The 16,496-nt window shown below is 50.3% G+C and overlaps 1 protein-coding gene across 1 annotated transcript in view; it reads left to right on the forward strand.

Moving 5' to 3' along the window:
- Positions 1-16,496, forward strand: part of SAMD4A (sterile alpha motif domain containing 4A) — a gene marked incomplete at both ends in the record, with an annotated part of 96,422 nt that overhangs the window by 77,545 nt on the left and 2,381 nt on the right. Inside the window, 7 exons of the mRNA XM_010011763.1 lie at positions 560-823; positions 6,411-6,520; positions 7,146-7,232; positions 9,874-10,168; positions 11,641-11,726; positions 13,884-14,002; positions 16,371-16,496. The exon at positions 16,371-16,496 is cut by the window's right edge and continues 76 nt beyond it. Of these exons, the coding sequence (XP_010010065.1) occupies positions 560-823; positions 6,411-6,520; positions 7,146-7,232; positions 9,874-10,168; positions 11,641-11,726; positions 13,884-14,002; positions 16,371-16,496 (1,087 nt within the window). The remainder of the gene's footprint in view (positions 1-559; positions 824-6,410; positions 6,521-7,145; positions 7,233-9,873; positions 10,169-11,640; positions 11,727-13,883; positions 14,003-16,370) is intronic.

Genomic DNA, 16,496 nt, shown 5'->3' on the forward strand with positions numbered 1-16,496 from the left:
TGAAGGGTGCCTCCCCAGTATCCTTGTAGGCCCCCTTCAGATATTGGAAGGCTGCTATGAGGTCTAAATGTATAGTCACTTGCAAATTCCCATTACACCTGCAATAGCAGCAGTGCCTTCCCTGAAAGGGAGACAACCGCCCAGGCTCCAGGGTTGGCAAGAGGCAACAGCCAAGCACCCAGCAGTCCCGACCTCGGGTTTACTGTCGGTGCATGACTCCGCTTGGGGAAAACCCTCAGAGCTATTTGATTTTTCATTTTTTCCTGGAGACGCAATCCACACAACACCTTTCCTCAAGCAGCCCAACATAGCTTGTGTAACCCCATCTCCTTGCAGGTACTCCTGTCCCCTTTGCTTCCTGGGAGGCAGAGCAGAGAGCTCAGGGTAGGGCTCAGGTAGCTGTGGGCACTGCGAAGCCGTCATCGAGGCACCGTGGCCAACCAGCACGTGTTTTATGATGTCAGTGATTTTTTCGGGGGACTCTGCTGCATCCCGGGCCGCGAGGGGGGAATAACCTCTTTGATTTTTATATTTTTTTTATTTTTTTTTTATTTTTCAGTTCTCTCAGGCCAGACACACCACAGCCCTTTGAAACGCTCTGTGTCCCTTACCCCACCCATGAATGTGCCAAACCAACCTCTAGGACATGGATGGATGTCTCATGAGGACTTACGAGCTAGAGGACCCCAGTGCATCCCTTCTGATCATGCCCCCCTGTCTCCACAAAGCAGTGTAGCCTCTTCGGGAAGTGGTGGGAGTGAACATTTAGAAGATCAGCCTTCCGCTCGTAACACATTCCAGGAGGAAGGGAGTGGGATGAAAGGTGAGTGAAAAACCAGATGCCTCCCCCCACCGCGCCAGCACCCAGAGGCAGGAGGGGAAAAGCTGTTTTCCCGGCAGCACGGGGCTCGGTTGGCGGGTTTGGGTGAGAGTGCTTGTAACCAGACGGGGCCTTTCAGTGTTTCTTCCCAGTTCAGGAATTTAGGCTTAGGGGTGTAAGTTAGGTTTTCTTTTAAGCAGCGGCTGGTTCTGATCTGACGTCTTACAGTTGGGTGCCAGTGAGCTGGTTTTGCCCCAAAATCCTGCAAGCTGCCAGCTTTCAAAAAAGCTGGATTTTTTCCGTAGCCTCTGGCTTTTGGCTGCGAGTGGTGCTCTTTTCACTTTCCTTTTTAATACGGTGAAAAACAGCTTAGTGTAATTTAGCAAGCCACATGTGATTTACCGTTGCAGTGTTTGGTACCCACCAAGTAGTTGGGGAAGTTTTGGCTTAGGATACTTTCTTGCAGTGTATTTATCCTGTGTATTTTAGTTGCTTTTCCCGTTCCACCTGCATTTCACAGACATTCTTATCAATAAACATATGTGATCCTGTTGGTAAACGAGGCAGAAATGAAACCCTATTGCTGCAGTCAAAGATGAAGAGCAAACTTCAGGCTGTAGAGGAATAAATAGATACAAACTGAGCAAACTCAGACTCTATGTTCCTGTGAACAGACAAAATGACTGAAAATGAACCCCCAGCTATCACAGGCTGATACAAACAATTGCAGTTTTCATTCATGTGAAGCAACTCAATTGTGTAAAGACCAATGATGTGTCAGAATAAGGAAATAGTCATACTTTTTACTAGTCACAAGGTCTGATTTTACTCTATTTACAGACAAATCTAGGTATGTATAAATCTCTGTAATGTGGAACTGCGTTTGACTTGGCACTTACGACTTTGATGTGTGTGAAATGAATGCAGTAAAAAACCCCTCATGGTTCCCCTGTGAGATAGATGCTTGGGGCTCAGCCCTCTCCTTGGCTGGAATTTGCACCGTAGCGTTACTCAGGGGGGGGGGCAGTGGGCCGTAGATGTGACTGGAGAGTTTTCTGTACATGATGTCCTTGCAGAGCCAGGCTTTGCTTCTCAGCAGCTCCGCTCACTAACGAACTCTAATCAGGTAGCATAGCCAGGGGGTATTTAATCTCCAGCCACGTTGCAGGCTCTTTGCTTACCTGTGTCTCTTGCTGCCTGCATGACCCTCTAATTGAACCAGCAGGCAGATAAGCAGGCTCAGAGAAGTCACCATGAGTATGTTGAAGACTAATCTGTAATCAGTATGAAGTCCCCAAGGCTTTCCATGCCTGGGGCCAGATCCTGCAGTCTGTCAGACCAGGGAGATCCTTTTTGGGAGCAAGTCGTGCAGAGGGGTCTGTTTAACCCTTCATTTCTCCAGGTTTCTGTTGATGCAGTTGGGGGGGAGACTGTGGTGAGCTTGGCTCCCTGTGATCCACAGCTGCAGCTCCAGGACCTGTGTGGATAGAAGCTTTCTAGTGCAATGCAATCAGTTTGTATGGCCAAATCTGCAAAACCAGAAGGCGGTAGTGCCCAGGTTGTCCACGAGCAATAATCATTTAAATAAACTCCACATACTAAGGCAGCCCATTGCTGCTGCATGGAGTTCGCCCGGGGGAGATGGCTGCCCTTCCACGGGCCATCTCTTCCTGGGCATCATCCTTCTCTGGAGGAAGGTTTGCAAACATCTAAACCTGCTTCCCCCTGTTACTTAGTCAGCCAAATAGCTTTTGTCCCACTGTCTTGGAACGTGCAAAACAGATGTCTGCAGCCTCTGGTGTCTACGACTGCTGTGTCTTCCCCCCTCCGCTGTATTTTAGTCAGACTGAACGAATCCAGTTTCTTCCCAGATGGAGTTTTATAAACTTAGGGTTGTTCTTGCTCCTCTCCACTGGGTTTTTTCCCAGGAAGACCATATTTATTGGAGCTTTGTTGCCCAAAACTGGACTTGAGAGCAGAGCAGAGACTTGGTTGCCATACAGACAGCGTTCCTGTGGCTATATAGCTCATCGTCCTCAAATAACACACCACCGCAGGCTGCATATGACCCATTGTATCCCCACAGCTTTCCTGCAAAAAAAAGTACTGCCCGTTCCCTGCCCTCGGTTTGTGCCGTTTCTTGTTCCTACAGAAACACACAACTGTGCATTTTTATTGGGTTCCATCTTATTTCATCCAGACCGGTTGCTCGGTTTGCCAAGTCCCTTCTCTGAATTGCAGCCACGTCTCTCCGTGTGCCTGCAGGCTCTTGTGGCTTGGTGTCACCCGTGTCTCTGGTCAGCTTCCTCCTTTAACACATCCAGGAGGATAGTGGGGAAACTAGACCTGCAGCAGACCCCATCTGATGTGGCTTAGCAGTTCATCTCCCCTAATGTTACGTATTTCTCTCCATCTATCTTGTTGCCCTAATGTCACCTATTTCTAACCTTTCCATTCATCTTCATGCTGAAGGAAAAGTGCCATTTGACTTTTTCCTGGCCCCTACTTTCTCCAGGGGGCAGACGCGGGCACTTTGTTCCCTTTGGAGCCCATCTCTCTGTCCGCTGCATAGAGCAGGGAGCACTAGGAGGAGGGTTTGGGTAGAGCTGAGGGTTTCTTCTGTGAGTATGTCTATGGCTTAGCACAGTGTGACTTAAGGGCACTTCTGAAGATGTCCTGTGTATATGTATATGGTGGAGTGAATTGTTTTCCTCCTAAATTTCCATACCAGCACTCAGATACGCATGTGCCGGCCAAACTCCCAACGTTTGATGCTCATAGGGAACAATGAGCAGCATGGAAGTCCTCGCTTTGCTGCTCACATCAGACGCAGCGTTTTTGACAGCCATGCCATGACTTTGCAATTAGCTGCCAGTAATCAGTGATTAAAGAGTAGCTCCACAGGCGAGCGGCTCGCTGCTCCGTGGGGAACGTTAGGAAGTTTGACTTTCTGAGGACCATGAAATCGCCTTAGAAGACCTTGAACCTCTTGATTGCCTCTTCCCAATGGGAACAGGGAGAGCCCCACCTCCATCCCTCTGTGTGCTGTGGTGGCTCCTTCTCCCCAGCCTGTGCCTGGGATTGCCATTCCCACTGGCAAGGGGGCTGTGGGACTGTCTTGGCTCCCCAAAATTAGGAGTTTGTCCAGGGAGGCTGATGCAAAGGGAAAGAAGAGCTGCTTCTGCACTCTGACCCTCTGCAAAGGTTGGAGATGGCTTTTCTTCAGGGTTTATGTCTATATGAAGTTGTATCTCTCTTCTGAAAGTGTCCCCATGGGGTTTGCCATAGGGGACAAGGGATCAGGAAGGCTTTTAGTGTGTCATCATTAAAATGGCATGGTTTTGTGTTAAAATGAAGTTGAGATTCGAGCCTGCCAGTCGTGTGCTGGAAACAGAGGGCTTTCTGCTAAAAGCTTTTATGTACTTTTAAACAGAAAACTGGTAACTGGTTTAAGAGGCTTCCAGTAGTAGGTTTTAGGACAGTTGCATGTCAGGACATTTGGAAAACAGCAAAAGTTCAGTCCATCCACGCTCAGTTACTGCTTTGACCCCATGGTTGGTGTGGGATTGATCTGTGCAGCGTTTGAGGAATTTAATTGAAACATGAATCATGTTGTGTATCAAAGAATGGCGAGTGTGAGCAAAACACAGCCTTCTGGGGCTGTTTGCATCCTCTACTTAGATGCCAGTGGGGTTTGGGGTCAGCCTGGGCAGTGGGCAGCAGGAGACTTCTGGCAGATGTAAGAATTGCCTTAGGGGACCAAACCAACAGTCCATCTTGCCCTGTCCCCTCCACCAGCGAGGTGCTGGTTCAGGAATAGGTCTGTGATGATCCTTGACTTGCATCTGGCACTTAGCACTGTGGCGCTTTCTGAACAGAGACCACCCATTGCATGGGATGTCCCAGCAGTGGGACTGTCCTCTTCACATCATCTTATCCCCTTCCAAAGCAAGTCTGGCCTCGCACTTCGCAGTTGGATCAGCCTGGAAAACCTTTGAGGCTGGCTGTGTTAGTGAAAGTTACGGGACATGGCCATGAAGCTTGTCCTCATGCAGGCCTCTGGGATGGTGAGCAGAGCACCAGCACCCATACCAGCCCCAGCTTGGCAGGGGAAGCATACAGTGGGTACAAACCACTCCGAAAATGGTACAAGCCCCCATTCCATCTCCTCCCTCAGTAAGCACATTGGGCAGAAGAACCCCATCAGGGCAGCCTCGCCACCAGCCACTTCTTCCCCTAGGGCTCTTCTGCATCATCAGCCCCTGCCTGACATGGGGTCCTTCACATGCTCAACACATACCCTTTGTAAGAGAGAGGGGAGGTGTTGCTGCTAACTGGTGTTTAGCCCAAAAAGAGTTGTTTCCCAAGCCCTCGCCTGCTCCCTCCGTTCAAGGTGTGGTGGTTTGGGGTGAAACACTGTTTTTTCATTGTTACTGCACCCAGCATGTGTTGAGACAGGGCTCCTGGGTATCTTGCTGGTGGGGAATGGGACAAGGACTAATAAGGTTGCTGGGAACAGTGTGGGAGCTCGGTAGTCTGAGGCCAGGCTATTGTCAGGCTGTAGGTGCTAAATAAATGAGGTACCAATTTGGCACAGCATTTGAAGCCTTTAGGATGCAATGTGAAAGCATCATCATGGGCAGAGTGTCATGCTGCAGCACAGGTATCTGCAGGGCCCCCCCTACTTTGTAGAGTGTCAGCACGGGCCCTCCAAACCTGTGAAACCCTGAGTAACTACTGGGCAGGTGGTAGCAGAGGAGGCTCATGTCCCATTGTATTCTCTGTGGAGGACACCTCATTATGGGGTCTGGTGGGGTTTTGCATGTTGCAGAGGAAGGCTTCACCTCCCGAGTCCCTCCTTGTGAAACCACATTGATGTCAGAAGGGTAAAAATATTTTTAGGTAAAAGTATTTTGGGTACCCATCCAGCTGGGTACAGAGGTGCTACATTGCAGATAGCGAATGGGAAGGAAGAAGTCATTTCAGTCAGCGCAACTGAGATCCCAAGTCACCCTTCTGAAACAGAAGGGACCATCTTCGATGACACATCATTTTTCCATGCTCAAAAAAAAAATCATCTTTTTATTTCTCTTTAAGCAGCCATTTAAATTTTCAGCACATAATGTCTTTCCTCACACCATAAAGCAGTGTCTGCCATCTGCAAAACAGCCATTTGCTCATCCTGAGCTCAACCACACCGTTAGCTTTGGCAGTTCCCACTCCTGGGAGAGCGGCATCGAGGAGCTTGGCGTGCAGTGGTGTAACGCCAGCTCCCTGTGGGCTAATTCCTGGTGGCTCAGCCACAGAAACCCAGCCTCTGAGAACATGTCATCATCTGGGGGCTGGTTCTTTCTGCCATCAGTACGCATAGCACTATGTCCTCATCCAGGGGCTGGTTCCTCCTGCCATCCATAGCCGTAGCACCGTGTCTTCCAAAAGGTCCCTGAAGTTCAGTAAGGTGTCTGAAGGACCAGCATGATGGTGGATGGCAGCTAATCAATTCCTCGTGTTGTTGTTGATGCTATAGTGTGTGGTTAAGCGGTGTTGTGAACTCAAAGGGAGCTCTCATCTCTTTACCTTTGTGCTGCAGATGTCCCAGCCTGGCTGAAGAGCCTCCGGCTGCACAAGTATGCTGCCCTCTTCTCGCAGATGACATATGAGGAGATGATGGCCCTCACCGAATGCCAGCTCGAGGCACAAGTATGTCCCACATCAGTCTTAAAGCAATCCACGGCAGTCCTGATGCTTGCACTGTTGGTAGATGAGACACCTCCAACACCTCTTTTTGTGCACTCACATGGAAGGCTTTTTGCCTGTAGGTGGTTGGGAAGCAAACAGAAAGGAAAATCGGGTGCTGGAGAGTGAAAAAACCCATGCTGTACCTGAAAAAGGCCTTGTCCTGGATTTCTTACTGGAATCCCAGCATGAAAGTCCCATCACTGGGGGCTGCACTTGCACTTTTTTCCAGTTGGGATTAAATTCAGGAGTTTCAGGGGCACAGTTGGCAGTACCCAACTCTTTTAAAGTCAGTGGGGCTTTGGTGGCTGATTGTTAACCTTTGAAAATACCACCACTTTCAGATTTCCCTCGGGATGAAGAGGGCCGGTCAGCACCTTTGCTTTCATTGTGTGAGATGTACTGGGGAGGGACAGACTAGCTGGAAATCTCTTATCTTCAGCAAGTCTCTAAGTGATTTTCTGTGTCCCCCGCTAATCTCTACACTCGGAAATTTGATTAATTTATAGCAGCCCTTTTTTTTTAGTGGAGGAAGGATTTGGGATAACCAGTGGAAATGTTAACATCAGGTTTTGTTCTGTTGTTGCAGAACGTTACCAAAGGCGCAAGACACAAAATAGTGATCAGTATCCAGAAGCTAAAAGAAAGACAAAACCTGCTTAAATCTTTAGAAAGGGTAAGTAATCACAAACACTTTTGTATTTCTTCTTTTTCAAGGGGCCAGGAGTTAATTTGGTTACACATGTTTTTGGGATCTTTTGCAGAGAAATCTGTTGTTGGCCTAGCTACATCTGAATAATGTCTCAAACACTCCTGTACCAGATGCAGGTTTTATTTGGGGCTCTGTTTTGCGGAGTGGTCTTAATCCATTTCCGGCACTCACGCACCTGGGATAAATATACCCTGCAGCACTGGTACAAGCCCTAGGCAGCTCCAGGGTGCTCAGAAACACCTGAGCTTTAAGGGATGGAGGGTAGCATCCCAGAAACGCTGATGGGCAGGGGGTTGCTCATCTGCTGAAAAGCTCTAGCTCCCCCAGCCGTTGCAGTCCTGTCTGCTGCTGGAGAACCAGCTGGGCAGAGCCTTTAACCCCTTGTAATCCCTCGGCCACTTGGTTGCCTCTCCCTTCTCAATGCCACTATCCCTCTCATGAGACCTTCTCCATACATGGGGCCAGCACAAGGACCCCCACTCTGCTCCTACCTCTCCCTCCTCAAATAGAGATGGGATTTCCCAGTGCCTGTCAGATTGAGGGCCACTGTGCTTTTCTGGAGCATTGTATGGGCAACCTGTCCCCAGAAAAAAAGCTAGATACCTACATCGATGCCTGAACAACATCTTCCCAGCAAGAACAAATAGAATCTTCTCTATCACTTCAACAAAAGCTTAAACTCTGCAGAAATGGCTGTCAGAGAAGCAGCAGCACCACAGCCTTGCTGGGAGCAGCTCACCCAAACTCTCACTGTTTATTATCACAATATTATATTATATTTAATTGCACCATCTTCAAACAGCAACTTACAGAGCCTCCCACTAGGGGCTTTTAAATACTTACTGTTTATTGGTGTTTTTGTTAGCTCAGTGCTTCACTATTTATTTATAATATGGGATTGTACTCAGAGTATGGCAGGAGCTAATAAAGCCATATTTACCTCTGTATATTAATAATAACTGTTAAATCCAAGAGACAGCCCTCTGGATTGAGCTTGCCTTGGCAATGTGTTTTCCAGACAATTGCACAGCCTCTCTCTCTGCTTCTCTGCCTGGGTTTTGAAATGTGGTATTGATTGACTGGCGCGGTGCGGGAGCTGGAGCCCAGTTCAGCTGACACAACCAGCCACGCACGCTGTAAAATATGGGAGATAAGTGACAGGGACTGCTTCTGAGCCCTTGTGGGGTGTTTGGGCCATGGAGCTGTGACCGTGTCCCGCTTTGCTGGGGCTCAGAGCTGCCTGTGAGCTTCTTTATTTGGGAAGACCTGTTTTTCCAGGCTTCCCAATACAATGTCTTTGTGCTACACAAGAGCATGTGTGAGACTTGATTTTTCTGGGCAGTGTCTCACTGCTGAAGATTGCTGCTTTCTTGGAAAGAGCTGCTCCACCCCTCTCTGCCAGTTAGCAGAACAGGATTTTTTCCCCCAGAAATAGTGCCCAGCAGAACAACACCAGGTCTTTGAGAGAAGTGGAGCTGAGACACCCGAGAGCAAGCTGGGGGTGCAGCAGGGATGTCAGGGCTTCAGCTGGCTCGCACACAGCCTGTGTGCCCTCTTTACGTCTTCTTCCCTGGGTGCGGCCAGGACTTACTCCAGAAAGCTGCCGTTTTCCAAGTGGTATCCCACGAGCAGACCATGCTGAAGCCTGCAACAAGCTGTTCTGGTCGAGGCTACATTAAAACCAAAATGCAATTCTTTCCCATCAGTGGGATGAGGATCTGACCATAGAAAGGGAGATCTTGATCCAAACTGTAACTGAGAGTAAGGCTGGGGTGTACCAAATTCTCTCCCTTCTGGGTGGACTTCCCCCAGGATTTCCAAGAAGAATGTTTTTGCTATAGAGATGTAAGTTCATCTGCAGCCTCATGGTCTCTCCTTCTGTGTCCAACCTACCTACCTTGCACCCCCTGAAACCATCCTTTTCTCCTCTGCATCCGCGTCCCCAGCCCATCCCAGTGTGGGCAGGTAGTCCTCACTTTGCTGGTGCAGGACGGGTTCTTGCGTCCCAGTGTGGTCCTAAGCTCTGGGATAGTCCCAGGGCATAATGATGCAATGGCAAGCTCTTTGGGGCAGAGCAGTTAGTGGAGAGCCAGGTTTGAAGGCAGTGCTGGAAACTGGATACAACCCTACATTAAAAAATAAAATTCCAATTAAATAAAGCTGAATTGTCTTGACAATCCCCAGTGGGATTGCTGGGGAAGGGCCAAAATAGTCAGTGGTCTGGGCATTGAAATCTCACAGACTCAGTTGCTCTCATGGAGTTGCCATCTTCCTGGTGGAAATTTGGAAATGACAAAGCTGGATTGCCACTGTTTTTGAGTCCCAGTGGCTGATGGGGCTCCTTTGTCTCTGGGGATTCAGGTCTGAACACATCCATGGATAATCAGACACAGTGCCTGCACAGCTCCACGCTCCCCTGGTCTAAGCAAGACTCAGTGAATGAAGCATGGCTGTTGGCAGTGGCCTACAGCAGGGTTCTGGAGCAGTAGCAAGGCCATCAGCTTTGCCGGGGTTCTCCTGGGGGTACCAATAAGGGTTTGGTTCATAGTTGATGTCCTATTGTCTCTGTGGAGACAAACTCTCTTCTCTCCACTTGAATCTGCAGGACATCCTGGAAGGTGGCAACTTGCGTGTCCCGCTGCAGGAACTACACCAAATGATCCTCACCCCCATCAAAGCGTACTCTTCCCAAAACTCGAGCACGGAGGAGCACGGCCGGGATGCGGACTCGCATCACCCCTCCTCCCTGATCGGCTCAGACAGCCAAGGCTCTGACTGCAAGGACTCTGCCGCGGGCGGGATGCAGCAGCACCATTTGCCGGGATGCGAGGGCGAGTCGGGGGGTGCCCCTTTGCCTGAAGGTGACCTGCCTGGACAGTTCACCAGAGTGATGGGGAAAGGTGAGTGGCTCACACTGGTTGTTGGTGTCCTGCCTAGGGAGAGCTGCTTCAGGGCAGGGTGTGTGCGGTGGTCGCGCTGGCAGCAGCCTTTCCCCAAGCTCCTGCAAGCTGCAGTCTTAGGGGTGATGTTTTTTGGGGCCCCATCTTGCTGTGGTAAGAAGTAACAGTGTGGGGAGGGAGGTGGGCAGTGATTTTGGGGAGGGGCAGCGGTGGGACAGGCTGTTTGCCCCAGGTCAGAGATGGGTAGCATCCTCTCCCTGCCCCAGGTCAGGGGTGGGATAGCATCCTCTTCCTTCCCTTTTGGAGTCCTGGGGAGCAACACACCAGTCCAAAGGTGTTTTCAGCAGCATCCCTCAGGCTTGCTCTGCTTGTGGGGTGTGTAGCAGTGGTGCATGGGCTGGACATGAGCCATCTTGAGTGCAGATCAGTTGGGTCCAAGTCCCTTCTTAAGCCCAAATTCAGATGAAGGACGTTCAAAATACGCAGGTGCCATTCCATGCCTGGTGCAAGGTGCATGGCTTTGCAGTAGGATTCACACACTGGGACGTGCACCAGAGGGATGTATCATGTAGAGGGCTCTTTGAGTAAATTTGTGTGAGCTTGGATGTGTCTTAACCCCTGTCGGTGACACCTGCGGTGTTGGTGCTGGCCGCATGGAGAGGAGACCTCATAGAGGGGAAGACAGGAGGGGAGTCTCATCCACAAGCTCACACAAGAGACTGGGAACAGAAACAAACTTGTTGGGTTGCCACGAAGAAGTATCAGCCCTGTCCATATTTCACACCTTTCTGGAAAAAAAAATAAAAAATTAGGTGAGGTGTTGTCTGTATAAAAACATGGTGCAAAATTTCTCACCAGCAAATTGACTGCGTGCGCAGACAAATGTGGGTTTCTGGCCCCGTTTTAAACCTGCTGCTGAATTCAGCCCGTGACAAAATGCCTCTGTCATGCACAAAGCTGTATGTATGGCACAGGCTGTGCCAGGACGAGGTGTCCTCCTGGACTGCAAGGCATCCCTGCCTGGGCATTATGACAGGAAAGGCTCATTTCTCTGTGAACTCATTTCCACTTGCATTTATGGCATTAATTCCAAAAGAGGCTAAAATCCATTGGGAAAGGTGGGAATCAGTTTGCAGTGTGGACAGATTTTGGTCATAGGAGCAAGAGCTCTCTCAGCGCCGACTCTTGCGTAGGAATAGGGAATAATACTGTGCTCCTGATTTGCTAAGGTCTAATTTTGGTGACTCCAGTGGTGTTACTCTGGATTTACACCGTCATAACAGCGAACAAAATCTGCCCCTAAATATAGGACAGCATGGCAGGAACTGGGGAAGGACATTTTTTCTCGCTGAAAAGACCTGTCTGTGGGACAAGGGAAATGGGACATCCAAGGCATTCACTGCCACCCCCACCCCCACCCCAGACCCAGCTTGATGTCCCCATGCCCATTTTCCTTCTCTTTTTTTTTCCAGTATGCACACAACTTCTAGTTTCCCGACCCGATGAAGAGAATATAAGTTCCTATTTACAGCTCATAGACAAATGTCTAATCCATGAGGTGAGTCGTGACGGATCATCTAAAACTGTTGTTCTCATCACTTAGAAACTGTTTCCAAAGTGTCTGTTTATGTAAACCTCTTGGTTTCTAACACAAATATTTTTGGGGGGTATTAATAGTAATTCTGTCAGAACAGGGCTAGAGCGGGCGGTAGCTGCAATGTGGTGCATGGAAATGTTGCTCCCCTCTCCATGCTCACTTAATTGCCAAAACCTGGAGCTGGGAAATTCATCTGGCTCATGACAGTCTGATCAGCAGCTGGATGAAAGAAAAACTCGCAAGATGAGCGTGCGGGCGGATTGTATCAGAGAGTCCCAGCGATCCCTTGGCATTGCTGCCTCCTGTTTTGCAGCACGTGGTCTTGGGATTTTGCAACAGGGGCATCTGTTCCTGCTTCTGACAGGTCTGCCTTTGCTGGATGATGGCTTGGGATGTGACCAGTGGCAGGGAGGATGGCTGGTGTCCCTGGTGTCCTGCAGCATTTTGTACCCACGCTGGCTGCACCTGGAAGAACAAGCTGCTTCTCATTGCCTGCCCATATGGCAGAGGTCGGGGGGAAATTGCACACCCTCTCACAGGAGCTTCAGGCTTTAAATGTTTCTCAGTTACTTATTTATAAAATAATATGCTGTCAAAGCACAGAAGAATCTCCTCTGGAGAGGGCTGGTGGCTGCAAACCCCAAAACGTGCTGCACTGCGCATGGAAGAGGAGAGAGGCAGCTTGCAGCCCCTGTCCTTGTAGCTGAAGCTGGTGCCCAAGCTGTGCTTATTTGTTCTATGCATCCCTGCAGAGCCAAGCACAGGGCATCTTGAATTGGGTGAAATATCAGGATACTGGTCAAAATGCAAGTGGTTCATCGTATTTTTTGAAGGGTGCTCCTAGATGTCCCTGTTGATCCTGGTGGGGGTTTCAGTGCATTTTGCTGGCAGTGCCTGTGGTGTCAGTGACACCCCGTGCAGCGTGGGACGGTGGTGCCCACTCTTGGGATTTACTGCAGAATGGGTTTAGAGCTGTGGGTATGGTCTTCTTGGTGCTTTACACAGACACAGGCAGTGGAGAATAGCTGTAGGGATTGAAGAGGAGAGCATGTTGTTCTCCTACGTGCTCCCTGACATCAGAGTCTGGAAATGGTGCCTGGACTTTCTGGACATTGCTGGGGGAGCAGAGGTGCCAAGAAAGGGACAAGGGTGATGAGAGCAGAAGCCTGGGGCTGGAGAGCAAAGCCAGGAAGATGTGGAGCTCCAGAGGGGCTCGTTTTCCAGGAGTGCCTGGGACAGACGTGGTGACGCAGCGTCACCCCATCAGTGCCAGCCTGCGTCCCGGGACCACCATCTGCGTTGGCTCCAGCATAATCAGTGTCAGGAGAGAGCATCTCCTCCAGAGGGCGGTTCGGAGCAATCAAGCAAGGCACTAATTAGCCTCCACATTGTCCTCCAGAGACCTGCACTCCTCTCCGCCGCTGGCACGGAGACAGTGGGTGTCTAAAGTTAGCTGTGGTGGGCACGTGGATGTCCCCGTAACCCACACCGGCTGCCTGGAGGTCTGGGGCATTTCAGGAGGAGATCTGCTTCTGTGTGGGTAACCTTTGGGTGAGTGATGTGACTTACCCTGGGTGACCTCCTGCAGAGGCTGTTGGCACCAGGAACAGAGCTGAGCCCCAAGGAGGATAGAATGCAGGATGCCATGGAGCAGCTCTGCTTCCCAGATGCTAGTTAGGATTTGGAAAGCCTGGCTGTGTTTTCTATAGCCACGTCCAGGTGACACGTGTCACCATGCGGCAGGGTCCAGCCATCAAACCCTGTGGGAGTTGCACTCACACCCCAGCAGCAAGCGCGGAGCCAGGTGCCCATGCTGCAGCACAAGTGGTGGGTCTGGCGCTAGGAGGGGAAGCTTTGAGGAAGCCTGCTCTGCCCAGGAGGGTTGGCAGCTTCAGGGGCAGAGCTGGGCCATCACTCTGGGCACAGGGGACACTGCTGGAGTGTTTTCTCCACCGAGAGCAGGGTTTCCCTCTTGACTTGCCTATGGGTCTTGACTCATGCCACTGCCTGCTCCAGCTGTGTTTCTTTACCTGCATACCCACATACACATCCCTGCTCACTTTATCCAGAAAAATATTCATACGTTTCCTATTTTTCTCTTCTTTTTCCTTCGGGCAGGCGTTTACAGAGATCCAGAAGAAGCGGCTGCTGTCATGGAAACAGCAGGTGCAGAAACTCTTTCGGTCTTTCCCTCGGAAATCCCTCCTGGAGCTGTCAGGCTATCGGCAGCAGAGGAGGTATGTGAGATTTCAGGAACGGAAGGATGGATGCAATGGCAAGAGCCTCTCAAGAGGGACCAATGTCTCCCAGCAGGGAGGGACAGATCCTTCTGGGTTCAGAGCCATATTTCTGGAGGGAGGAGGGTTGGAAAAGCTTCAACCCCAGGCGTTGGCTGGGAAAGGAGAGCAGCAGTAAGTTTGCTTGCATGTGTGGACATCGCCTACCCTACCGATTCCCACTGTGTCTCCCTGGCTCCGAACCCAGTGTTTCCCAGCTGTGCAGCGTCTCCCCAGCACTGGGAGGCCGGCTCTGCCCTTGCCTGCTGCCCTTTGCTCATTACATCAGTGCTGGAGTTTCACCAAAATGATATCAACAGGCAAAAAAAAAAAGGCTCGAAGCCTGCAGGGGGTGCAGAGCCGGGAGGGCTGTGGTCAGAAAGCCAGGTAGGGCTGTGTTGTGAACACCACGTTTGCTCACTTCCAAGGCGATGCTGGATTTCGGGTGATCCTAGAAAGCATTAGGGTTATGACAAGAAGAGATATTTTTAGATCAGTTTTAACAATATCATCAGCCTTTTGTTTCATTCAGCTAAGTCGGTTTTATTACAGTCTTGTGCAAGTTCTTTTTTACCAAAGAGAAATCTGGGAGCATTGGGAGAGCCGGGATTCAGAAGGAATGAGCACAGAACAGGGGTATTCCCCAGTGCCATGAAACAGAATTGTTTTGGAATGGAGCAATACAAGCAGTTTCAATGTTCATGGCAGGATCAGAAGCAGAATAGACAAGAGCGGAGATTTTTGATGACTCTTTTGCTATGGGCTGTCACCAGTGCAGCAGTTTAGCTGCGCATCCAGACTGACTGCAAGCACAGGGTAGAGCCGCTGGCTAGAAATGATCCCAGTCCCTTTCCTGGGGCTGTCAAGGATGCTCTCCAGTTTCCTTGCTGCTTCTGAGTGTTTGCTTTTTGCATTTCTTCTGCTCCTGGGAAGCTGCAGGCAAGAAAGGAGCATGTGGCCAGTCCTGCTTTTCTCATGGGGATTTAATGGCAAGAGCATTTTTGGACAGGGTTTAAAGAAACCCCATTGTACTCCTGCCTAGTAAATTTATCCAGTTTTGGGATCCCAGCATGCTCATGTCATCTGAAGCATGTTTGCAGCCACCCACACAAGAAGGAGAGATGAGGGCTGGGAGGAAGGTGATCTAAAACATCTGCAAGTGAGATTAAGTGCTGGAGAAGGGCAGGGGGGAACAGGGAGCATGAAAGCAGCCGCAGCTGTGGGTTTGCAGAGTGCTCCTACCCTTGGCTGTATGTAAACCTCATAATGGTTTTGCTGTCCTGCTGCTCAACTAATCTGGCAGACACACCAAGCTGGAGGAGACCCAGCTCCCGTGCTGTGTGTGTTTCCAAGGGTTACCTGATTATTTCTGTGTCATTCCTCTGGTTTTAAATGTAAGAAACCCACATGAAGAGGGATTCTGGTGTGCTCAGCCCTCCACTCCAAGGAGTAAAGGTGGTTGCATGTCCAGAGAGTGGTGTCTCAGGGTGTTTGGGCTGTGTTGTCTCAGGTCTGGATGGTTTTGCTCTGATTACAGGGAGCTGGATGAGGGCTTGCAGTGCAGAGATGGGAGTGGGTGCAGAGCCAGTCTCACCTGTGCAGGAACGTGCCTTTTGCTCAGACCCTCCCTAGGAAATCTTGGATTTGTAAGGTTGTTCTAACAAAATTTTGCAGAACTTGAGAAGTTTCAGAGAAGACCATGTTTGTAAAAATGAACCTCCTGGAACAGGAGAAGGTCCAACCCTTCAGGTGTTCCCAGTAAAGAAAACCCAACAGCATAAGCTGAACCTTTATCAGACACTAGAGAATCCACACACAAGAGATCTCACTTCATACAGCTCAGAGGCATGAAGAGTTTAAGTCAAAACCCAAGAAATTGGGTGCCACCAGCTCCAGTGCCTGGGGAATTACCTGTTTTATTTTAGCTGGAGTTTAAGAACAGGCCCATTTTGCAGGAGTAAAATAAATTTTAGAAAGGAAAAATGATGTGACCGTGAGAGCTGCAGAAGGGAGGGAGGGGAACTGGCAGGCAGGAAGAAGAAAGGATGCTGCTGTGCTCTGCCCTCCCTCCCACTGCACATGCAGGCAGAATGGAGAACCATCCTCAGCGGGAGGGGAGGGTTGGGGCAGGCAGAGAGCTCGTGGTGAACCCGTGGCCGCAAGCTGGGCATGGGGGGGATGAGCATTGGTACAGTTCTTTGCAGCAACACCAGGGCACCCTGGGGATGTGTGGCTGTTGGTCCAAGCACACCAAACCAACAGCTCCCCCTGCTCTGCCTCGTGCAGGAGCTGATGTCTCACCCTCACTCAGCACTTTCTCTCTTTGCAGCCGAGGATTTGGCCAGTCCAACTCCTTACCGACAGCCGGCTCTGCAGGGGCAGGACTGGGACGGCGCAACCCTCGCCAGTTCCAGATCCCCTCCCGCAACCTCCCCACGGCTCGGCTGGGGCTGCT

Source organism: Nestor notabilis, unplaced genomic scaffold (genome assembly GCF_000696875.1).
Source record: "Nestor notabilis isolate BGI_N333 unplaced genomic scaffold, ASM69687v1 scaffold22263, whole genome shotgun sequence".
In the NCBI taxonomy this organism is placed as follows: Eukaryota; Metazoa; Chordata; class Aves; order Psittaciformes; family Psittacidae; genus Nestor; species Nestor notabilis.